The sequence below is a fragment of the Coffea eugenioides genome, chromosome 6 (genome assembly GCF_003713205.1).
Source record: "Coffea eugenioides isolate CCC68of chromosome 6, Ceug_1.0, whole genome shotgun sequence".
Lineage (NCBI taxonomy): Eukaryota > Viridiplantae > Streptophyta > Magnoliopsida > Gentianales > Rubiaceae > Coffea > Coffea eugenioides.
Window position 1 is genome coordinate 14,110,823 of NC_040040.1, and position 23,800 is coordinate 14,134,622.

The window sequence follows — 23,800 nt, forward strand, 5'->3', positions numbered from 1 at the left end:
TTTTTTTTTTTGTAATAAGTCCCTGTATCGAAGAGGTTTGCATCCAACTGAAAAAGAAATAATTAAGCTCAAAAAATTACACTTTATAGACCGCTGACTAATTGATAATACGCTCTAGGCTGGAATGTCAGCAATTCCATTCTTTGTTCAGTGTTGGTGCTTTTCTAAAAGAGGGCTGCCTTTGAATTCATCCACAACATGACAAGCTTGATTTGGATATCTTGGCAGACAATAACGCTATTAGTGGTTTGTTACAACCCACAATATGCAATTTTTTTTTTTTTTTATTGTTCGAATTCATACCATTTTGTAACTGTTTAATAAGACATGATATGACAAGCAAAAAAAAAATTTTTCAGCTTGTTAGGTGCAATTGCTGTAATACTTGGTCTATACAATGCGTAGTAAGAACTTCTGTTGGGATGTACGAATTATCTTTCTAATGTTTTTCGGGGAGAGGCATCAATTTCAAAGGCATCATCATATGCATGGTTTCTCTTGGACCAATTGACCCGCGAAAAAATATTAATTATTCTATGACAAATTATAGTGCTATAAAACATTAGTAATTTACTCGGTTTACTAAGATTTTCTAACATCATTGTGTACTTAAAGTGTAACAAAGTATTCAAAATTATTAATCCCAATCGTATTCAAAGTGTCCAACCGATAGACATGTACTAATCACAGTCGGTAGTGTTATTATTAGTGTACAAATTAAATTACTATAGCACAATATTGTGTACAGATAATCAAAATGACAACTGCAAATGGAATATTCCCATTATATATCATAAACCGGGTAAATGCCATTGTCCAACTCAGCTCTTCATCAGAGCCAACCCGGCCTACAAATATCACGCTCGATGAGCATCATTTTTTTGGAAATATGCTTTGGCTGATGAAGCCTTCCTCATGACCCATCAGAGTTATTGAATGAATCATGATGGATGTGCCAAAAAAAAAAAACAAGAAGTTTTGTGGTCCTATCTGTTCATCTTGGAGGTTCATATGCACTACGTAACGCATATTGGCAAGTGACAAGAAACTTCCGAGAGCTTTAATTTGTCCTTTCAAGAAGCTGCATGATTAGTTGTATATCTTTCAGTACACAGAATTATTGTACAAAGAATATAATAAATACAGCGTGGTTGGAAGCCTAGCTATATAAGAGCGGTGCTGTCTCTAATTGTTTCAAATCAAGCATAGGCAAAGATGGGTTATGAAGATCAAAAGCCTCTCATTTTCATGGTTGTTTTGCAGTTTGTGTATGCAGGAATTACTCTATCTACAAGGGCTTCGCTCTTACAGGGAATGAGTCCCAGAGTTTTTGTGGTTTATCGGCAAGCCCTAGCCGCTTTGCTTGTAGCTCCTGTGGCATTTTTCAGGTCAAGGTACATTTATGGGATATCCAACTTCTTTCTATTCATCTTATGACATGAAATATATATAGATTTTTGAAATTAGGCCAAATCTAGCTCTGCTTTGATTATTTTAATTCTTTTTTTTTTCTTTTTGATTTTGGGGTGCAGGAAAGGAGGAAACACATGTTCTTTAGGATGGAAGAACTTCTGGTTAATATTTCTAGTTTCTCTTGTCGGGTAAGTTTTAGTTAAAGTATGAAACTGTATACATTCCGGACGGTACATGTGGCTGAATACTTGATTACTTGCCCATTGATTTCCTCTGCAGTGTGACGGTGAACCAGAATATTTATTTTGAGGGACTATACTTGGCGTCATCATCAATAGCAAGTGCAATGGGGAATCTACTACCTGCAATTACTTTTGTTTTGGCATACATTGTGGGGTAATTCCAAATAATTCAAGAATTAAGAAAAGTGTAATTAAGAAGTTGATTGTTAAAATGATCTACATCTTTGAATATAGACATTCATCACGAGATAACTTAAAGCTTTAAATGGTTTTTTTTAATGGCTTTCATCTTTCTTTTTATTTTCTTTGAAATAACTAGAGCTTTATTTGAGTTTAAGGTGTTTTTTTTTAAAAAAAACTTTTTTATTTTTCTCAAGTCTAGAGCAATAAACTCTAAAAGTAACTTCAACAACTCTAAAAACACAACATCTCAAACAGGAGGAGGGAGGAGGGAGAGGGGGGAGGAAGGAGAAGAGAGGAGGAGGAGGAGAAAGAAGGAGAGAGAGGAGAGAGGAGGGAGGAGGTGATGGATAGGTGGTGTAAATTTTTTTTAAAAAATATTTTAAAAAAATTATAAATTCTAAAAATATTCCAAAATACATTCGAAAAAATCCCCTATAAATACCCTTAAAACATCCTAAAAACATTTATAGTAAAGTTTTTTCATATGTAGAGTTACGGTAAGGTTTTTTAAAAAAATCCCCAAAAACAGCTAATAATAGAAATAACCCAAGAATATATTGTTCTAGTGTTCTTAATTCATATTTTTATATTATCAGACAAGAAAAAATAAACATCCGAAGCTTGAGAAGTAAAGCAAAATTCTTCGGCACGATCATATGTGTTACCGGAGCCATAAGCATGGTGTTACTCAAAGGGCCGAAGCTACTTAACAAAGAGTTTCACTCTGATCCAATTCATTCAATATTGAGATTGAGCAAGGGAGGTGAGACTTGGTTGCTTGGTTGTTTACTACTGTTCGCAAGCAATTGTTGCTGGTCAATTTGGCTGATTTTGCAGGTATACAAGTTCGAACATTGTTGAGATCATATTATGTGAAAGTCACTTAAACACGTTATATCTTCTCACAGGCACCGGTGTCCAAGAGCTATCCTGATCATTTATCTCTAACAGCATGGATGTGCTTTATTGCTGCCTGGCAATCGGCAATTGTGGCATTCTTTATCGAGAAAGACTTAGATGCTTGGAAATTACAAACACCTCTGGAACTTGGATGTCTATTCTTTTCAGTAAGTGTGAGGTTTGCATTCAATTGAAAAAAAAAAAATTATGTTCATAAAATTTTACTCTTAGACCACTGATAAATTAATTCTATTATAGGCAGGAGCATCAGCAATTTCGTTCTTTGCTCAGGCTTGGTGCATATGTAAAAGAGGACCACTTTTTTCTGCCATGTTTAATCCTTTATCCACTGTCATTGTGACCTTTATCGCCTCCACATTCTTTCGAGAAGAGCTCTACATTGGAAGGTAATACCTCTCGCTGTAATTTTGAACATCATATATTGTCATGGAGGGAATATTAGATGAATTTGAATGAAAAACATGAAGTGTTAGCATGTTAAAATCTCAAACAAATTCGAGTGTACAGAATTAGTAGCAATATATTCTCTCAGCATGTTACACAAAATAATGCGTTCGAATTCAAGCACAACAGAACAACTTTGATTTTAAATCCAGGCACACAATAACATACATTTGTTATTTTTTGGGCCCAACCGAAAATCCCAAAAGGTTGATTATAACTCTACCACATAAGGTTTTAAAAGCAAGTGATTGGTAGCAAATATGATTGAGATATAGATTGTCTTGAGTTTGGAATTGGCTGAGAAAACCACTTTTCTCATTAGTTCTTACCAATGCTTTGATTATTGTTTGTGATGGTTTAATATGATATCATCTGACAGAAAGACATCTTTTTCAGCTTGCTCGGTGCAATTGCTGTAATATTTGGACTGTATATTGTGCTATGGGGCAAAGCTAAAGATCACATGATTAACAGCGATGTAGAAAAGAAGCCAGAGGAGGAAAAAATTAATTATACAATCGTTGTCGATGAATCCACAGACAAATTGAGTTGTAGAATCGATTTGGAAGAACCCCTTTTGCATAAGCAGACAATAGATCTCAAAGATGATCAGAAACATTAGTATTGATGGGAAAAGTCTGTATTTCTACATAAATGAGGTTCAATATTGTGAAGAAGACAGGACTCCTCTTCTAAGAAGAGATTTTGTAATTGCGCTTCCGGTTCTAGGCATTCATCATTGGTGTTATTAGCCTTTATCCCCCCGGCAAGGGACAACTTGATTTGAAATTTCTAATAATCATTTGAGATATTTGATGGGATCTATATACAAAGAGAATTTCTTTTAGGGATAACTTCAGAAACCTCCCTCGAGGTTTCTGACAATTTCATTAAGCTCCTCTAAAGTTTGAAAAATAATACTTACCTTCCTTGATTTGATAGTTTTAGTAACAAAATCTTAAAATAATATTGACTTGGACAATTTTTTAAATGAATACTCAAAAATGCTCTTGTGGAATGAGTTTTAATTACTTCTCTACACAATTATGAGATTATTTAGTATAATTATAAGGAAAAGGTGCCAAATTTTTCATGTCTATATTTACTATTTGATAAACAACTATAATATAATTTTATTACTATGATATGATATTTTTTATGGCATTTTATTATGAATTTAAATTTATAAGATAGAAAAGAAAATGTTTAAATAATTCATTTGGAGTTTATAAATTTTTGGAATAGTGGTATTATCATAATTTAGTAGTGCTTTTGGGCCATTTCTTTTTGATTTATTGTTAATTTTAATACTAAAAACTAGAAAACGAAGATCAGCAAAAACATTGGATTACATATAAAATTACCTCGTCAAAAAAATCACTAGTTCGACATTTGGTTATAGTAGAAACTTAGAGGCATTAGTGGTAGTTCTACAATTTTATTGGCAAAAAATTTTAAAAAAAGGAATAAAAAGGAAAAAGAATGAAAAAATAATTTTAAAACTCATTCTAAGTATAAGCATACCAAATAAGAGAATTTCTTTAAAATATTTAAGGGTAAAATTGTCATTTTAAATGACAAAAATGACAAGGGAGGTATGTGTAATTTTTCGAACCTTAGGGGAGCTCAGTGACATTGTTAGAAACCTCAGGGGAGGTTTCTGAAATTATCCCTTTCTTTTACCATGTACAAGTTATTTTTCTCTTTCTTTCTTTTCTTTTTTTTTTTTTTTTTGGTTTTTTGGAGAGTCGAGTTGGTCGCTAGAAAATTCACAAAATAGTATCATCTCAAAAGCATCATGTAAATTCAAAGTTTCTCTTCAAACTTTGTGGTTCAACCAAATCAGTACATTTTACATGTGAATAATATTAATCAAACTTTCCGCAAAATTAGGTATTGACGATTCAAGTGCCAATCTCAGCATAATGAAGCATGAACCATACTAAACGCGCCATTGTTATTAACACAAATTACTCTTGTCATTCAACCACAGTTGTGCTCTTATCATGCTAGAAGTCTACTAAATGACATTTTCCAGCTCACTTCTACATAAGAGCCAACCTCGTTTCTACGAATGATCATGTTCGATAAGGATCATTTCGAAAAGATCCTGGTCCGACAAAGCCTTCCTGAGATGATTCATTATCAAATATTTATCATTCAATGATGGATGGCAAATTGTTTTACTGGCTTACGTTGACCAAGAAACAACATTTTTTGTCATCTTTTGTATAAATCTTGTAAGTTCATTTGTATTGCATCTGCACATTAGTTGCTGACAAGATACTTCAAAAAATTTTGGTCATTATATAGTTTGATAAATTTTGTACAAAGTGTGCCCACCCACATGCATGCTTGAAGCTTATATACAACAAAATGTACTCCGACGTCAGTCTTCATATGGTCTAACTTTTTCGTAGAATCTGCAAAATTGCAAATATGGGTTTTGAAGATCAGGAATCACTTCATCACTAGAGCTTCCTTGTTACAGGGAACGAGTCCAAGGGTTTTCGCGGTCAGCTATCTATAGCCACTTTGCTTGTTGCCCTTGTGGCTCATTTTAAACAGAGGCGTATTTATAGGAATTTTAAATCCTTTCTCCTCGTCTCAGAATGTGAAACATAAATTATGTACCGGATCAATTACACGAAAACCTATAGCCTCTTTGGCCGTTGGGTGGTCAAGTTTCGACCCTTGTCTCCCAACACTTGTTACTAATAAGTGGATTCTACAAATTCAAACGGGTGTGTAGTGCACCCGTCTGATCCGATAGTGGTTCAATCCCCCTTGATTCCCCCTAATCTAGCTAAACCCTCCCTTAGATAGGTTATAGTGTAGGAGCAAGAGCAGTGCAGAAAGTGATGATTGACCCAAAAAAAAAATTTACACAAAAAATTTTTTTTTTTTTTGGTTGGGGTTGCCCGGAGTAAAATAAGTAGATATTCTTTAGGATGGAAGAGGTTGATATTTTAAGGACAAATTCCACTTTGCACCTTTGAACTTATATCACTTTCTCACTTTGTACTCTAAACTTCAATTTTGAACACTTTACACCCTAAACTCTCAATTTGAGACACTTTACATGCTAAATTCTTAAGTTCGTCATATTTAAATCTAGTTAATAACAACTTTTAAAAAATTAACTGCGTAGAGGATCTAACAAATCAATGATAATGTGCCAAAAGTAATCAAAAGGTGCCAAGGTATTATAGCAAAAATAAAACAATACATTATCATTAATTTGTTTTATTCTTTTCATTATCATTGATTTGTATCATCTTTTATCTCATTAATTTGCTAATAATATTAATAATTGAGATCATATAAATAAATGATAATGTGCTAAACATGAGCAACAAAGCTAAGGAATCGTAGTCGAAACAAAACAGTACATTGTTGTTAATTTTTATCGCTCTTTATCTCATTAATTTTGCGAATATAATAGTTGATTGGACTTAAACGGAACAACTATGAGCGTTTAGGGTGAAAAGTGTCCAAAATTAAAATTTAGGGCGCAAAGTGAGAAAGTGATACAAGTTCAGCGGTGTAAAATCAAATTAATCCTTTTTTTAATATCGTCATATTTTGTAAGTTATTCTCTTTTGAGTATCTGTGTGTATGTGGAAGCTAAACTAATGTGAGTATCCAATTGATTAAGTTTTTCCTCTATACATTCCTTGTGCAGAGTAACATTTAACAAGATTCTCAATTTTAAGGGCCTATATATATTTGGCCTTATCTTCAATAGCAAGTGCAATGGTCAATTTACTTCCTGCAACTACTTTTGCGGCGGCCTACATTGTCGGGTAAGTATCAAGGAGATTAATGCAAATTTAAAGAGGACTGAGTTTACATTCATCATGAAAAAGTAAATGATTCTATATACAATAGATGATCTCATCCCTTTTACTTTTGATTGCATAATTATTATGTTATCTCAAAGCAACAGAAATCTATTAGCACAGTAACTTATATAAATTCTTTTGAACTCTTTTTGTCTATAATTATTTCTTAAATTTCACTCGAATACCGTACCTTAATATATGTCAATTACAGATTAGAGAAAGTGAATATCCAAAGCTTCAGGAGTATAGCCAAGATCATCGGAACAATCAGCTCTGTTGCTGGAGCCATAAGCATGCCATTACTAAAAGGGCCAAGAACTCTAAGCATGGAGCTTCAGCTAATGCATTCGTTATTCAAAAAGGGAGATGAGACATGGTTGCTTGGTTGTTTCATCCCCTTAGCAGGCACAATTTGCCGGTCAGCTTGGCAACTTTTGCAGGTGAAACCACCCGATATTTCTCTATTGGAATCACACAATTTGAGAATCAGTTAACAGTATATCCATATTTGTGTTGCATTTTCTCAACAGGTGCCGGTGTCCAAGAGCTATCCCGATCATTTACCTGTAACAGCATGCAAGGATGTGCTTCATGGTTGCCTTGCAATCTGCAGCTGTCACGTTTTTCACTGAGAAAGATTTCACAAGCTTGGAAATTGCACTCACCTTTGGAAATTGGATGCCCTTTATATACTGTAAGTTTTATACTTTAATTTGATAGTTTCCATTTTACAACCATTTTGTATCGAAGATAAATTTGAAAGAGTTCATCAATATTATACCTGGCTGGAGCACCAGCTCAATCTTGGTGCATTTCGAAACGAGGTCCAATTTTCTGTGCCATGCCATGTTTAATCCCGTAAACAACGTAACTATCACCATGTTCGCTTGTACGTTCATCTACAAAGAGATTTACTTAGGAAGGTATTACCTGCATTGCAAAAATTGATTAATACCTTTTATTCCTTAAGACTCCAGTGTTCGGATTTCTTTATTCTTTGGATGATAAATAATTGGGAAAATGATCGGTTTCATCCTTCACATTTCACAAAAATATTCTTTTCGTCCTTCACTTTTAAAACGAAACAATTTCATCCTTGACATTTAAAAACTGAAGTTCTTACATCCCTGAACCCAAATTTCAATGTGAATCAAACCACCAATCAACCTGATTACAAATTTTGAGAGTGTAATTGGTAGATCATTTGGTTAACTCAACTTGATATTCATGTAAAATTTAATGAACCAAAAAAGAAAAAAGAAAAAATTATAACATAAAAAAGAAAGATTAATACTTCCTACATTATCATTGTATACATTGACGGTTTTATGTACCGCCATATCATTTCAATTTAAATTTAAACACCAAATTTTATATTTATGATACACATCTAGATTCGCAAGCGGATATACTAACGGTGTATGAAAAGATTTACCAAAAAAAAAAAATCTCACTATTCCAAGACAAAGAATGGCCTTTTATGTTATGATTTTTATTTTTTTGGTTTAATAAATGTCATGTGAATATGATGAAATTGACCGAGTGATCTATCAATTCTATTTTCGAAATTTATTACTGGGCTATTGAATGGTTTGATTCAGATTGAAAATTAGGTTCAGGGATGTAATAGCTTTAATTTTTAAATGTCAGGGATGAATTTGCTTTATTTTAAAAGTGAGGGACGAAAAGAATATTTTTGCAAAATGTGTAGGATGAAACATGTCATTTTCCCTAAATAATTTATATATTTACTCATATTGAATTTTGAAGCCCTTTAAATTGATAACTTATCGGTTCCATCGGCCCCGAGGAATTTATGGCCTCGTTTTCATGTACCAAAGAAAGATCTAAAACTAGCTTATTTTCTAATCTAAGACGCAACTTTACCGCAATAAGCTAGAATTTCATAATTACGTATTACTTTTCCAAACAGCTCTTGGAAAATATCTTATACAGATTTGCCCAAAATATCAGTTCCTAGTTTCATCTGCTGACCAAGTCGAATTTGAGTTGAAAAATACAAGTTTGTTAGCTTGCGAGTCGGTTCGAACTCGAATATATACATATATATATATATTATTTTTTATTTTAATAATAAAATTATATATATATTCCTAATATTTTATTATTTATTAAGAAAAATTATTATTTTATTTATTTATTAAAAATAAAATATCTATTTTTTATCTTTTTAAACTCGAACTCGAATTTGAGTTTCGTAAAATTATATTGAGCCTCGACTTGATTAAGTCGAAGTTGGACTCGACGAGTCACCCCTAACTTGGCCTATACATTATGGAGGAAAAGGAATCTTAGAACATTTCAATTGATTCTTTATGAAATTCTTGAGATATGTTCGTCATGCCAATAGCTGGATGGAGGAAAATTCCAAAGACTCGAGAGAATTGGGAGCTGACTTTACATTGGAACTTTTCAATGCAAATTTTCTGTTGATTGTATAGAATATAGTGATTGTGATCAGTTTTATTTTCTTTGCTTAGTTGTATAGATTCCGGTACTATGTGGTGACTGTGCAAGTGTCTATATTTAACTTTTATTTTTCTTTGCATATTTCTCAAAGCTAAGTAAGTACTAAATGATTGTTTTGAGATGAAACAGTAGAAGGGGATGGTTGAAAGCCACATTACACCAACAACAGCACTAACAAAATTGAGCTACTCTACCATTCAGTCTAGCCAGCTTTTGAAATTTTAAAAAAAAAAAAAAAAAAAAGTCATCATAAGAAAGGCCAAATATATTGACTGGCAGGGAACATTCAATTGACTCTTGGGTGATGGTAATTACTTATTTCCATCAAAAAGCAAAAATTACATGTACGACCCCAACGAACAAAACCCACCAACAATGGTAGGTATGGAGGGGAGTGAACGACCAAAACCCAGAGATGATGGGTCTTTACTCTTTACAGCTTTTCATTGTTGGTCCTGCAAATAATTGGAGAGACAGAAAGGGACGTCGACTTCCATTAACTCAAAAGGATAATTTGAAATCTGACCCCAGTGTCCGGTGGGCTATTGCAAAGTCTGGTGGTGAAAGAAGAAAAAAAAAAATCCTTCACCACACAATTGGGGATAAAATCAATAAGATGAGATAGAAGCAAATGAATGCATAATCAGACTCAGAAACCCAAGGACAAGTGCGATGCATCCTAATCCACCTGACAACCTCAATTGCCTAGCCCTTAATAATATTTCTGCCACATGGTAGAACTTTTGGAGTGATCTGGATTTTGGTCAAATTGAATTTAGCATCTAAATCACAATAACGTAGACAATTAACAAACTGTACAGGACTAAAACTGGAGCCCGCCACAAAAGAAATCAATGCTTTAAGCAAAGAGAGGAAGAAGGGCATATCTAAATCAATGATTGTTGGCCACTACAATGACAGTGAGGAGCAACTTACCCTGTTTTTGCAGGTAATCAAGCAGAAAAATTTTTTATTTCTTAATTAGAAGAAAAGCACCAGAAAACATGGCATTAAGTACAGGAAGTCTTTCCTGCATTAAAGAGAGAAAGAATGGACAAAAATCCGACAAATTTTGAAGGCCAAAACTTTAGAGATCAAACTCAAGCATGCAGAGCAGAACCTGTTCAGAAGCAGATCTGAACATGGCAGGGAAATCTGCCAATGTTTTTGTCAAAGACTGAAAAGTCTATATAGAAACTAAGCATTAACGTAGGAAATTAATCATCCAACATGGTCTGAATGAGCAAAATCAAGCTATACATAGAAGCAACTAACAAATAGGTAGGAAGTTGTATTGCATACATTATTACAAAACCAGTTTCACTCCAAACTCTAATATCTACTCAGATATGAGCTTGATCGCTCAAGGGTAGCGCTTCCATGCATTATCCTCCCTGTTGTTTCTGAATGCGCAGCATCCTATAGAGTATACTATGATGAGGAAGACCAGCACTATAATATTCAGAATGGCCTCCTTCTTCCAATCACTCTTGATATTGTCCAGCAGACCAGCCTTGCATGATTGGCAGTTGTAGCATAGAACTTTCTGATCATTACCCCAAGCCGCGCAGTCTGGATTAGTAGACCCTGCTGTTCCTGGATTGGTCCAGTTGGTTGGAGTGACATAGGTGAATTTGCACTCATCTGGTGGCTTGCAGCATCCAGACTGGCAAGAGTAAATGAACAGAGAATGAGAGAGACAACATAAAAACGATTTAACTGCAAATGAACTAATTTCAATCTAGTCATATATCTGTGAAGAACCTTTCCAAGACATCGAGTTTAGGCACAGAAGCTGAAAATTTTACAGATTCTTTCACAGAAATTTGAGGCGCGCAACTAGTACATCAACCAGGAGACGATTCTCAAAATCACAAAAGGAACATCTTAGTTTATAACAACCTAGCAGTTCAACAATGTGTCAAATGTATTAAAAACAAGCTTCGAATTCAAAAATGAAAAATGCAATCAATCCAAAGCAGGACAATTTATGATTTTACAGCAAATAGTTGAATGCCATTATTCTCCTCTGGAGATACTTTGTTTGAACATGTATAATAGCAAAACAAAAATTGACAGAATAAGCAATAGGGTTAAGTAAATTGATATATCATTATTCTTAAAGGCACCACTTTACGCACCACACCACTTTTTGCAACAAGAAATATATACAAGCAGCATCACCAATCTGTCTCAGACAAAAAGCAGAACATTTTAAGTCGAGATTCTAGTCAAGTCTCTCAACTTTACGAAACTACTCAATAACCATCATTCAAATATAACAGATCCATGGCAGTTAGTGATTCCAAGTGAAGATCAATACCCTTTCTCAAGAAACTTAAAAGAGTAAAATTGCTATACCAACAAGAACAAACTACTGACATACAGTCACAGACCCTAAAGATATCTTCCAATTGAGTATCCAGATCTAGAGCGAGGCAGAAAAAACAGAAAACCCCTTATCCCCTCAAGTGAAAAACTCAAGTTTGAGCTCAAAAAGAAAAAAGAAAAAAGAATGACAACCATGCAGGTATGGAGAGCAACAAAAGATGCAATACTTATGAATCTGTACATACCTGAAGAGCAGAAAGCGTTTCCTTGTTAAATTGTCCTAAAGGAGTGGCACCTTGTTCAATCAGGCGCTTGCAGATCTGTGAGTCCTGAATACAACTTCTAATCCTGGGCCAATTTTTGTTCACCCTTTTCTGCAACCAAGTGTTGTAATCCCCAAGCCTGTACTCCTTATACCCCTTACCTGCAAGGGCCTCACCAGCACCTTTATTTGTAACCACAAACGCAAAGATTGTGAAGCAAAAGAGGAGCAGAATCAACAGAAACATGACCAAAAGGTACACCCAAAGAAGCCATGAAACTCTGCAACATGATCCAATGAGTCCTGCCAATGAAACCAACAGCAGAAACGCCCCCAATACTATCACTGGCTTTTCAAGAAAACGTTCACATTCAGTATTGGACTGCTTTGCTAGCCAAATCCCACCTGCAATTATTGGGATTGACAACAACAACGTCAGAAAATTCAGTATCCCAAGCAAACTGTTGCTGCAACGTGGCATTTTCTCTGGTATTCTTGAAAACGAACCAAAAATATCAGTAGTAACTTCTCAAGAAGCCAAGAAGCAAAAGGGATGATTAAACTCCAATAGTTATGTGCTTCTTAATGGTGAACAAACCTAGTTAATGGTGAACAGTTTTACTAGTTTTTGTAGTAGGATCCGATGGAAAATTGATCTGGGTTGGAGCTAAGAAAGCGAGAATCTGGAAAATAGAAAGGAGGATATGATGAATGGAATAAAGGGTAAGGGTGGTTATATTGGTGAAGACGGGCCGTTTAATTGCATTCTTAGTCCTCTAAGTTATCATTCTAGTCCATGTATCACGGAGTACCCTATTGCGCGTAATTGATTCATTAGCATTCATTTTACTATATATGATGATTGAATTAACTAAGAATTAATTTCACATAAATTTATGTCATCTTTCATAAATTGATTCTAATTTTTACTTTTTGTTTGCATATTTTTTTGTTTGTAAAGTCAAAGAACATTTTGTGTAAATTATTAGTAGTACAACTTTTTGTTTGGTCAAAAAAATTTAGATGGATTAGTCTTGACTCAAATGGAGTATCTATATTAGCAGGAGCGAATGATCAATTGTGATTAATTATTATGTATATATTCACAATCAATAAAAAAATTAATCCAATTTAGATGCTTACACATATTTAAGAGTAGGAAGGAAGTGGTATCTCTCTAATTTAAAGCTGAAAGATGTAGTCCCCTATGTTTCAATAGCTACAATTGTTTGTAGGTTTCAATTGACAAAAATGGAGAAGATGAGAGACTTAAGGTAAGAAAACCCAAAATGTTGGGGTCCCAAAATCGGTATGGGGAAATGTGAAACTCGTGGAGGTTGAGTTGGTCTGGAATTTGCTAAGGAGTTTCGGAGACGTGTGGCCGTTTCCAAAAAAATTTCAGCGTCAAGCGATAAGCCCAGTGCGCCACGTGTGACACGTCGTACTCGCCGTGTGAATTAATTGGACAAGCGCAACAATGAATCGAAACGGATGGGAAAGCGTGGGACCGGACTAGCAAAGCCAAAAGACTAGTAGTGTTTTTCTTTTTCTTTCTCTTTTTTGAGCCCATTAGAAGCCAAAAATGTAACAATAAAGTTTTGACGCTATGGTAAACTTGATCATTTTGGCTAGTGACTTATCTTGAAGGATGATGTGACTTTTGATCAAGGACAGGAACATTAGAAGATTTCCAAAATCTTTTAATTTTGAATGTCCCTTCCCTTTTATCCCAACCATTATTGTCTCGATGGAAGATGATTGAAAAATACTTTTGTTACAAGTGTTTGGATTAAAAAAAAGTAGACGAAGAAGAAGAAGAAGTCTTTATGATGTGATGTATTTTATGATAGTAAAAAAATGGTTAGAAAGATTTTTAAAAAAAGTAATAGAAAAACAACGTTTATTATGCATAGGATTGAAAAATAAACCAAATTACTTGATATTTGAATCGAATTTGACTCGTTAAGAACTCATTCAAATTTGGATCGCCAACTAGTCAAGTTAAGATTGAACAACATTTTATGTTCGCCAACATTTAAACTCGATAAAAAAAATTCCTTCAAACTCGATTTGGCAAAATAAATAAGTCAAATTTGCATAAAATTTCAAATTCGTTAAAATAATCAAACAAACTTGAATACTAGGGTATTTAGTTTGATTAGACTAGTTTATACCCCTAATTATGCATGTGAAAAAAATCTTTTTTTTGCAAAAAAGAATATATCCAAAATCTTTTGGTCACTTAATCTTTGAGACTAATATTCAATGCTGACTGACTCAATGCAATTTATGATACAAATTCAAATATCCACTTCATTTTTTTTTTAAAAAAAGAGTCTTTATACTTTAATTGCCTAATACCTTCTTGATTGGATTAATTTTGGTCTCACTTAGATTACAATTTTTTAAAATTTTTGAAGAAAAAAAAAATATATTCTAACACTGTGATGTACGAGACAAAAAGGTAATTTAGAATTATGTCAAAAAAATATTTTTTTTCTAAAAACTCACAATCCAAACGGGCTCTCAGTTATTGGAAGTCGATTTTAAATAGGAGAGATTCTACAGGATCATACACGCAAGTTAAATTTACCATTAAATGTGAATTAAGTGATGTTAAATTTCTATAATTTCACAACTTTAAATTTTCAACTGCTATTATCATTAAGGAATAGAAATTGAAGAAATGATTCCACGAAGGGACCATACAATTTCCCAAAGATTAGTATCAAAGTAGGTCCTCCAAAAGAAAGAAAAAGAAATTGTTTAAAGAAGAAATAATTGTTTGTAGCCATATATATATATATATATATATATTTTGTTTCTTGTTTTTCTCCTATTTGAAATTGGACGCTGACTTATAACTTGAAATCTGGTGAGTCCCGCGCGCCGTGTCCATCGTTTAGTGCATGTGCGTGTTTAGTAGTAATAAGTATAGAATAAATGAGTATGATGAAGTTACTTGGAATATTCCAAAGGCAGAGGACGATAGTTAAAGCCAATCAACTCTCTTAAGATCGTCTCTTTGTTTACTCAATTCCTTATCACACGTTAAGAGGCTTTTTTATAGTCTGGCGAAAGTTGCTTCTTCTTGAGCGGATACCCCAAAAAGAATGAGTTGTAAGTAAGTAATAGTTGAATTGACCAAGACATGTCGTTTTTGCTTAAACCTGAACCATGTTGAATAACGCGTAATCAAAACCAAACTTTTTGGCTGTGCATTGCAAAGGAGACAAAAGAAAAACAAACAAATACTAATAATAATAATAATAGACTGAGCCCTTCTTCACTTTTAGTCCATTTTAAGAATTATTTTAATACTTAGCTTGATAAATCCTCAACTAATGTAAATCAATATAAGTATCATGGACCAATTCAAAGGAAGATAGGAAATTTCCGTTTTTTTTTTATTATTATTTCCTCAAATTGGAAGATAGGAAATATTTTATTGTTCATTATGTGTGTCAGACGTTTTAGCCAATTAAAAAGGCATCAGTTATTTATGATCCCTAATTTTGGGGTCAACAATCACCACACTCCATAAAAAAAAATCTGATTTCACTTTGTTTGTACTGAATATAATTGCAACGGTTACGTGTTTTTTATGAATCAGTACTTGCAGCACAAACACTTTTCTCAATATCAATAAAGAAAGAAGAAACACACAGTGGAGCTGCATATCAAAGTTCCAAAATAATATGAATATGGACAAGCGTACAGAAGATTGGAAGGCCACAACAAGAACCTTAAACCCTTCCTTGTACAGTTGTTGTACATTGGAAATAAATACTACCTTATTGATCCATAATGCTGAAACAAAAACCCACAGATCAGCATCAGACAAAAGACATGCAAAACTCAGCTCCCAACGCAGGCATGAAGGCCTAAAGCAGTTTCAAAATCAAAGGGGCCCTGGGAAAGTTCCATTCTCCCTCTGCTCGTTCCATCTCTCAACCTGTAGAAATATAGCAGAAACTAGTTAGAATAGGGGATTTGGTAGATGCATTCAAAACTATGGTAAAATAGTTAGAATGTTATCATCCTATTGCATATGGTAAAATAGTAGTCAAAGACATTTATATAATAATAAACATAAAAAGTGGGAACGGTGGAAAGCCAATAAAAGATTTTGCAACCATTGGTGTTGTACCACTTGGTAATTCAAAAAGGCCATGCCCAATCACCCATTTAATATATCTATCTTCCTCAAACAACTAGTCTAGAGGTTTTCCATACGTCATTACCATGTCAAAAACCTCTAGACAATTCTACATATATACTTACTTACCCATTCACCAGGACAGAGGGACCTATAGTACTTGGCAAATTTTTCACATTCTCCAGAATCATCACCCTTGGCAGCCAAGCACCTGAAATCCAAAAAAGTGTTGAATCTGTGTAAACCAAATCATTATGATAGACCAACAAAAGCTTTACTGTGCTCTAAAGAGAAAACCAGGCAAGAGTAAAACCTATATCAATTACATATTCAACCGATAGAAAATCATCTTGAGTACGAAGATATATATTTCTGTACTCACTCTTTTCTTTTTTCCCCCCAAACATCAAACCCTATTCATGAGCTTCTAGATTTAACATGTTAGGGAGTAGTAATCTAGTCAAGTAAAAATATTTTAACTTAATCAGGCACTTTCAAAAGATATTTGCCTAAAGGTTTCAGCCTACACCTTCTTAACAAACACAAAACTAACTTAAGATTTCTCTTTCAACAACTGAGGGCTAGAATCAAAACTACATAAGTTCAATGGTTTTACCGGAGTTGTTCCATGACACAGAAAAAAAATTGGTTTCTATGACACACTATTAAGCAATCAACAGCCACTCATATGTAACAAAGTCCAATGACCAGAAAAGCCTTATGCAGCCACAACTGATAGAGCATGTCCTTTTAAGATAATTGGTTTTATGGCATATTATTCAACAACCACTGGTGTGTACCTAGTCCAATACCCAGAGATGCTTCATGCAGCCAAAACTGATAGACCATTACCTGTGGAACTCAATGTAGCGTGTGAAACAGTGTCTAGTTTGATTAGTTGTTGGGAATCGGAAGTCAGCTGGTGCAGTCTTCAGTTCAATCTGACAATATTAGCATACAAATATTACTAAGAAGAGTGTAAGACAACTGTTCAACACTAAATTGCGTCTTCCGCTTTCTCATCATAAATCACACACTTAAATTCACTACATAAAATGAAAAGGAAAACTATCAAAAGTTCAGAGAAGCAAACATTGTCACTTTAGAAAAAAGGTAAAAAAGAAAAGTATTTTAACAAGTTACTTAATAGTTAAAATATTGAATAAGCATGTTTCCACTTAAGACGGCGTTCTCCTCCATCATGCTTAGATTTCATTGTAATATTTCCCAAGGCATCATATCCTACCAGAATTCCAATAGTTTCGAGGCAGGAGACATCCACAGCAAGAATACATAGTTTGACCCGATTGTAATTATGAGATAAATCATGCTTTGCATGCTAAGAAGCTCTAGCCTAGGCACAGATAAAACATCTTTTCTCAGAATTAAAATTTCAACACATCATAATCATGAGATAGAAGACATTAAGAGTGTTCAGAACTAAGGCTTTCAACAAAACTGGATGCACTTCCATGCTTTTTTGAGTAAGAATATCTAATTGATAAAGAAAGAATTTTTTGAACAGGCAACTTTCAAAGAATGAATCAAAAAAATCACAACCTCAAGAAAACCTAATTCCTGCATATGACAGTTCTATTCTGAAATCAAAAAGAAGGAAAAAAAATTCACTCTTGAGGCTAAAGGACAGTCCCTCAGGCATTAAAGGTCAGACGAAAGAAAAATTGTTTGTGTCTATTGTGGCAAATGAAAAATACTTTAGCAGCAGACCTCACACACTCTGACATGAGATAAGCACCTCACACACTGTGAAATGAGATACTATTTGGCCCAAAGGACTAGAAATAAAAGTGCATTTACACAAAGGGCCAGCTATGGCTCCCTTTAGCTGTCAACAAGACTAGATAAAGAAAACATTTTACAATTGAGTCAAGAAAAGTAAACCACAATTTACATTCTCTTTCTATAAACAACTATTTGGCTAAAAAAAATTAACAAATATAAACCACAACCAACATGCTCTATGATGAGCAACCATTTGGCCAAATAATTAATAAGTAGACCATCTGGAAATGAATAAAGCCTAGGTATCAGAACCAGTAACTTAAAAGAGCAGGCAAGGATATAGAGATCCCCAGAGTAATATTCCAAGAAGGTAGATTTCTTCTCTCAGTCTGTACTAAAGAAGAAAGTCTACTTCAATCCTTATATCACCATGAAAAGAGAAGGGGGAGTCAACAACAAACTATGTCACCTTATAGGGATTTTAGGCTGGATTTTGAATTTTAATCTGCTTAGTATCCTCATAGTCATGAGAGAACTTAAACTATGAAAGCTCTTGCTTGGCTATTGGAGAAAGTGGGAAAGAAGGCATTCTGTCTCTTGGTATGGAACCCCACATTCACCTGTAATCTGAAACATTTTCAAGTATGACAATTAAAAAACAGAGCTTTGAGAGCATAGAGAACCAATATGGGATTAGCTACAACAACCCAATTTTCCATCGGCATTAGGAGTACACAATTCTTCCCTTCATGTATGGATACTCATAAGAAAATCTTCCTGACTTGATGGCACCCGTGGATGGGGTTTTCTTGTTTTTTTCATTTTTTTTTTTTGGGGGGGGGAGCACAAAGAAAAGAAGGAAAGAAATATTAAAAAGTTTACAAAGAGAAAGAAGGAAAACAAGTCTTTTAGTAATTTCCCATATCATATCTCAAATTCCAAACATCCAGGTAGCAGGACATTTCCCTTTCCTCAATAAATTTACTATCAAAGGAAACCCAAAACTAAATAAAGGCACAAACTTTTCTCTAAGAAAAACATAAAAGCAAATGTGCACAACATCCAACTAACTCTATGGTTTTGTTATAAAAACAACTCCATCATCCTTTCATACAGCTGCTTGCTTTCAACAAGAGTTCGTTCAGATTTGATAGCAATGTATTTCTTTACAAATACTTTGCTTTTAGGCCTCACTAGGTTTAACTTTTCAGAAAAGCTATACCAACAATCACTTTTTAACCTCTCAATATCAGCAAAATTCAGTACATTTCACGTTAAAAGAAAGCACTGCACCTTTTCTGAAGCTGTCTATTTATGCTTCCCCTACAATCATTGGAAATTTATTCTACCATGAAATTAAACCCCTAGCACTCCAAAATGGTTCTTGACAACAAGAAATTTGGGCTCATCTCTCACCAAGGCCTGACAAGGCACAATATGGCAATCCAATCCCAAAAATTCCAACTTTCTTGAAAAAACTAAATAAACATCCACTGCTTGACGTAATACTGGATATTGAAAGATAACACTTCAACAAGAACATCTACTGAATATCTGTTTGCTTGGGATTTCCAACAAGAAGCTGAAAACCCAGGATCATATATTGCATAAAAGCTAACATCTTGTTGAAATTCCTAACCACACCCATCTTAGAAGCAACTATACCATAGCTGCAACTTTGCCCCCTGGTAGGCATGAATGCCAACCATCATTTGCTTTTCCTCTTTAATTCTGAACCATATAAGTTCTATAACTAGATTCAAAACCAATTTCTTCTGTGTTAAAACTGAATGCCAACACCGCACTCTTTTAGTTCCCAATTTAAAATACCCATTAACCAATGCCTTTTACTGATTAATTCAACCATAAATCTCCATAAAATCATTCATTTCTTGGATCTCTTGCACATTGTTTTATACTAGCTTTTCACCCAGAATTTCCTTCACACTTAAACCATATTTTCACAATTTTCTGCCAATAAAATACATGCAAAGATAACAGAAAATACATTGACTGAGTGGGATATATATACATAACCACGTTGTATGAGTCCATTGTGTACAGAACCGGCAATTGAATCAAATCATTAACAGATCACATAAAAAGGATAATGTACATAATCTCATCAGCAATCAATTAAGACGAAATTGAAACCACAATAAAACAAAAGTAGAAAATCATAGACTAAAATCCCTTAAAAATTAATGGATTAATTTCATTATTTTCAGTTTACCTCAGCCATTTGACGAGACGGGATCGATCGAAAATGATGTGAAAATGAGACAGAGCACTTTCTTCTGGTCGGCGGGAGAGAGTGTTGGAAACTAGAATTGTTCACGTTTTGTTTCAGTGATTAGTAGTAGTAGAATTAGCTTAGATTAGTTTGCAACCCTTAATATTTTCTTAGTTTTTACTTTTCACCCTTCACCTTTTAGTTTTTGACACATAGCTCCCAACTGTCTTACAAAAGCTCTGGTAAAAATATTTTTTTTTTCCCAAAATAAGATTACATATACCTTACAACTGCAAGATCAGTACAACAAATTAGTTGTCATTTAATTTACAACTAATACCCGCACTTGATTTAGAGAAATGCCAAACTAGAAATAGAGCAATCTCTCATAATTAACTTGTATACAACTTATACACTTAATTTAATTTAATAGAAAAGGCATTCTTAATGCGTTTGTTCAAGAAAAGTAAATCATGCGGGAAAAGAGCAAAAAGAAAATGAGAAGGCAAAGGTGATTTATGCATTATTCCTTGGTTGGCAGTTTTTTTTTTTTTTTTTAAGTCACAAGTATATAAGTAGAATTTTCAAAACTATGACAAACGGGTCATATTGAATCTCTTGCTCCCAATTTATGCATAGGAAAATAGTTCTTGAAATACATTTAGCTCCAAATATAGTAGGGACTAATGAGCGCTGATTTTAAATATAAGGGAATAAGTGGCTAAGAAAAATTAAGACTACGCGTGGGTAAAAATTGAAGATATATTAGAAGTATCAACAAAACGTGTTTATTTTGCATGTTGGAGGTACACAACTCTAGACTTTTTAGCCAATTTCCTAATGTGTGGATTTTTTGGTATGAAGTTATAAGGATGGGAAATTTTGGAGATTAGTTATTGTTTTTGGTAATTGATGAACAACAAAAAGGTAAAAGAGTGATAAACCACATAAATATGAGGAAATTATAATGGTAAACGCAAAATTAGGAGGAAAACTTATAATTCAGCTTTCTCTGATCAATTAACTGTCTATTTTAGGTAGCATATCTTTTATTCTTGCTCCCACAAAAAAAAAATTTTTTTGTTGTAGAATAGCTCTAATTCTCATTACTTAAATCTTGCCAAATCCCTATAACACATATATTTAAAATATCATACCTCTATACTTTTTCTCATAAGTGGTAATGATATACCTCTTCGAGTATTCCTATCTTCCACATGTTTAGGTGAAATTTCTCTGATAGGCTTCGGCTTTCCCCGTTTAATAGGTCTCCATATTTAAGAGGAAGTTTGGGTTTTATATTGTTAGAATTTCAATTTTTGCTATTCATTCTCTTAAAAGAACTTAAATAACATTATTAACGATAATTTTTAATGCTTTTAGTTTACAAGAAGATGATAGCTAACAAGTAGCAGCATGTTCTTCAACTGATGATCAAATTACGAGACAGTGATACTTTATTACGAGACAGTGGTACTACTACATAAGTAGATGTGTTATTGCTGTTTCTAAAAATTGATATGGAATTCAGGTTAGTGAAACCCTATATGTCTCTCCACCGATGCAAAAGTTCAAAGGTGTCTCTAAACCAAAGTTTTCTTTTGTACACTCTCTCTTTTTTCTTCTGATCAATAAAAGCATGAAAGTTTACGTGTAAAAAAAAGTTTTTATTACATGTCAAATATCTTTATGATGAGTAAACCCTACATGCTTATTTACTCATCCCCAAACCACCAATCCTAAAATGTCTCAACCCCCGAAAAATTGCAGTTGAATTCGCATCACCTAAAAAATAGTAGACAGCCTCTTTCATGCACGTTGACTGACTAAGTAAAATGCTAAAAGAGAGAGAAAAGGAAGAAATGTTCAACAGAGTCCAGTAATAATACTTCATAAAACTACCTTCATTGATTTGTAAACCATCTTGGAAAGACCATTGTTGTTCCATACTGCATATTTGCTCATGGCTCAGAATTCTGCTCCCCCAGAAGAAGTTGTAGTGCCTGTTCCAGAAGAAAAAAATGAAGCCAAAGAAAAAGAAGTCGCAGTGACTATTCCTGAAGCAAAAAATGAAGCCGAAGAAAAAGAAGTTGCAGTGCTTATTTCTGAAGCAAAAAATGAAGCCAAAGAAAAAGAAGCTAAAGAAATCCCTGATGATACTACCACCACTGCTGCTGCTGCCACTACTAATACTAGTGTGGCAGCTAAAACAGATAAAATGAAGATTATTGTGCTTTCATTAACCGTACTTTCATTTCTTCTTTCCTTCCCAATCCTCTTTTCAATCGCTTGGTTGCTATACTTGAGACAATATGACTGTGAAAACCTTCTTGACTTGCCAAAGTTACAACTTGTGATTGTCATTGGTCTAGCAATTGTCTTCTTTGTGAGCAACTTTGTAGTGAAGTTTGGAAGCCGGTTTCCTATGCTTGGACTTCTCTTAGTTGTGGTGCCACTGATTTTGATGCTGATTGTTGGTCTTGGACTTGAGGGTGCTTTTGACATGGAAGCTCGTACCATACCCGGTACTCCTAGATGGCTTGAGTTCAGGGTGGATAATGACTACAATTGGAAGGATGTCAAATCCTGCTTGTATGCTACGACGACATGTAGAGAGTTGGCGTTAAGGTCTTATACCACCAAATCCTTTGACTTCACAGCAAGCAAATTATCATCGATTGAGGTACTAAGCTAATATAAATGTCACATGAAATAGTATACGTGTGCTTGAGTAGACACTACAGACAAAGAATTATTTGGCTGGTCGAATATATATATAGGTATATGTAAAATATAAATCACTAGTTTTGCATATGGCATATCCTAAAAACATGTTGAATGCTATTGGCTTAGTTTTGCATGAGAAAATTAGTTTTCAAACTAATTTCTACATTAGCAGAATACTTCTTTTTCAATGGTTCATACACATGTTATTAGGCAGTGTTTGATACTTTAATTCAACCAACAACTTAAAAAAAAAATTTATTATGATCGAATTTTTTTCAATAAATAGTGTGCTTAGTTTGAGTGATTTGTGTTTTCTTTGGTCATATCACTTCTACAATTGCACCTCTATTTACATTTTACATTTACTCACTGGACTATTTTTTACATTGGCGCAATTGTCTAGTCTGGTTGTTGTCTGCCGCCAACAAGCTGTGGAATGGAATACGTGAATGCCACATTCTGGAGGAAAGAAGATTCAACACTGGATTCGTCTAACCCATTGGAAAGGGATTGTGATCTATGGAAGAATGATGAAACCATTTTGTGCTACAACTGCCAAGCCTGTAAAGATGGATTTCTCAAACCATTACTTGGTAAATGGCAGAACATTGGGACCTTCCTCATTGTCATGGCTGCTCTGCTTTCAGCCTCGCATCTGTTGCTTTTTATTTCTACAATGTTGGAGCAACTTCGAGGATACCATAAAAGCAAATTAATCGCACTTTCATTTTAACTGACTAAGAGTTATTAGATGAGGTTTTGGATTTGCAAGCTATTTCATCCTTTGTTCTTTACTTTGTTGTACGT

At 34.0% G+C, this 23,800-nt stretch overlaps 4 protein-coding genes across 4 annotated transcripts; 2 read left to right on the top strand and 2 right to left on the bottom strand.

The window, feature by feature from the left end:
• The first annotated feature begins 1,174 nt into the window (after positions 1-1,174).
• On the top strand, positions 1,175-4,028 carry LOC113774681 (WAT1-related protein At4g30420). The gene is made up of 7 exons (XM_027319281.1): positions 1,175-1,394; positions 1,533-1,601; positions 1,693-1,809; positions 2,435-2,675; positions 2,747-2,905; positions 2,997-3,145; positions 3,600-4,028. The coding sequence occupies exons 1-7, from the start codon at positions 1,216-1,218 to the stop codon at positions 3,823-3,825; spliced, it is 1,140 nt and encodes a 379-aa protein (XP_027175082.1). The 5' UTR covers positions 1,175-1,215; the 3' UTR covers positions 3,826-4,028.
• Positions 4,029-10,597: 6,569 nt separating this feature from the next.
• LOC113773384 (tetraspanin-8-like) lies at positions 10,598-12,818 on the bottom strand. The gene is made up of 2 exons (XM_027318018.1): positions 12,115-12,818; positions 10,598-11,204 (listed from the first exon to the last, which is right to left on the bottom strand). The coding sequence occupies exons 1-2, from the start codon at positions 12,610-12,612 to the stop codon at positions 10,902-10,904; spliced, it is 801 nt and encodes a 266-aa protein (XP_027173819.1). The 5' UTR covers positions 12,613-12,818; the 3' UTR covers positions 10,598-10,901.
• A 2,983-nt stretch (positions 12,819-15,801) lies between these two features.
• LOC113775576 (cytochrome c oxidase subunit 6b-3) lies at positions 15,802-20,377 on the bottom strand. Its single transcript, XM_027320516.1, has 4 exons — positions 20,267-20,377; positions 17,143-17,231; positions 16,420-16,501; positions 15,802-16,086 (listed from the first exon to the last, which is right to left on the bottom strand). The coding sequence occupies exons 1-4, from the start codon at positions 20,273-20,275 to the stop codon at positions 16,033-16,035; spliced, it is 234 nt and encodes a 77-aa protein (XP_027176317.1). The 5' UTR covers positions 20,276-20,377; the 3' UTR covers positions 15,802-16,032.
• A 1,852-nt stretch (positions 20,378-22,229) lies between these two features.
• On the top strand, positions 22,230-23,726 carry LOC113773634 (tetraspanin-15). The gene is made up of 2 exons (XM_027318267.1): positions 22,230-22,949; positions 23,397-23,726. Exons 1-2 carry the CDS (start codon positions 22,230-22,232, stop codon positions 23,724-23,726), a joined length of 1,050 nt encoding a protein of 349 aa, XP_027174068.1.
• The last annotated feature ends 74 nt before the right edge of the window (positions 23,727-23,800 follow it).

What these genes read in the sequence shown, in the direction of transcription:
- LOC113774681 (XM_027319281.1), top strand. Translation starts at nt 1,216, where the DNA reads ATGGGTTATGAAGATCAAAAGCCTCTCATTTTCATGGTTGTTTTGCAG. An exon ending in GTTTTGGCATACATTGTGGG is followed by an intron (nt 1,810 to 2,434) that starts GTAATTCCAAAT and finishes TTATATTATCAG; the next exon opens with ACAAGAAAAAATAAACATCC. An exon ending in CAATTTGGCTGATTTTGCAG is followed by an intron (nt 2,676 to 2,746) that starts GTATACAAGTTC and finishes ATCTTCTCACAG; the next exon opens with GCACCGGTGTCCAAGAGCTA.
- LOC113773384 (XM_027318018.1), bottom strand. Translation starts at nt 12,612, where the DNA reads ATGCCACGTTGCAGCAACAGTTTGCTTGGGATACTGAATTTTCTGACG. An exon ending in AAACGCTTTCTGCTCTTCAG is followed by an intron (nt 11,205 to 12,114) that starts GTATGTACAGAT and finishes TACTCTTGCCAG; the next exon opens with TCTGGATGCTGCAAGCCACC.
- LOC113775576 (XM_027320516.1), bottom strand. An exon ending in CGCTACATTGAGTTCCACAG is followed by an intron (nt 16,502 to 17,142) that starts GTAATGGTCTAT and finishes TTTGGATTTCAG; the next exon opens with GTGCTTGGCTGCCAAGGGTG. An exon ending in CCCTCTGTCCTGGTGAATGG is followed by an intron (nt 16,087 to 16,419) that starts GTAAGTAAGTAT and finishes ATATTTCTACAG; the next exon opens with GTTGAGAGATGGAACGAGCA.
- LOC113773634 (XM_027318267.1), top strand. Translation starts at nt 22,230, where the DNA reads ATGGCTCAGAATTCTGCTCCCCCAGAAGAAGTTGTAGTGCCTGTTCCA. An exon ending in GCAAATTATCATCGATTGAG is followed by an intron (nt 22,950 to 23,396) that starts GTACTAAGCTAA and finishes GCAATTGTCTAG; the next exon opens with TCTGGTTGTTGTCTGCCGCC.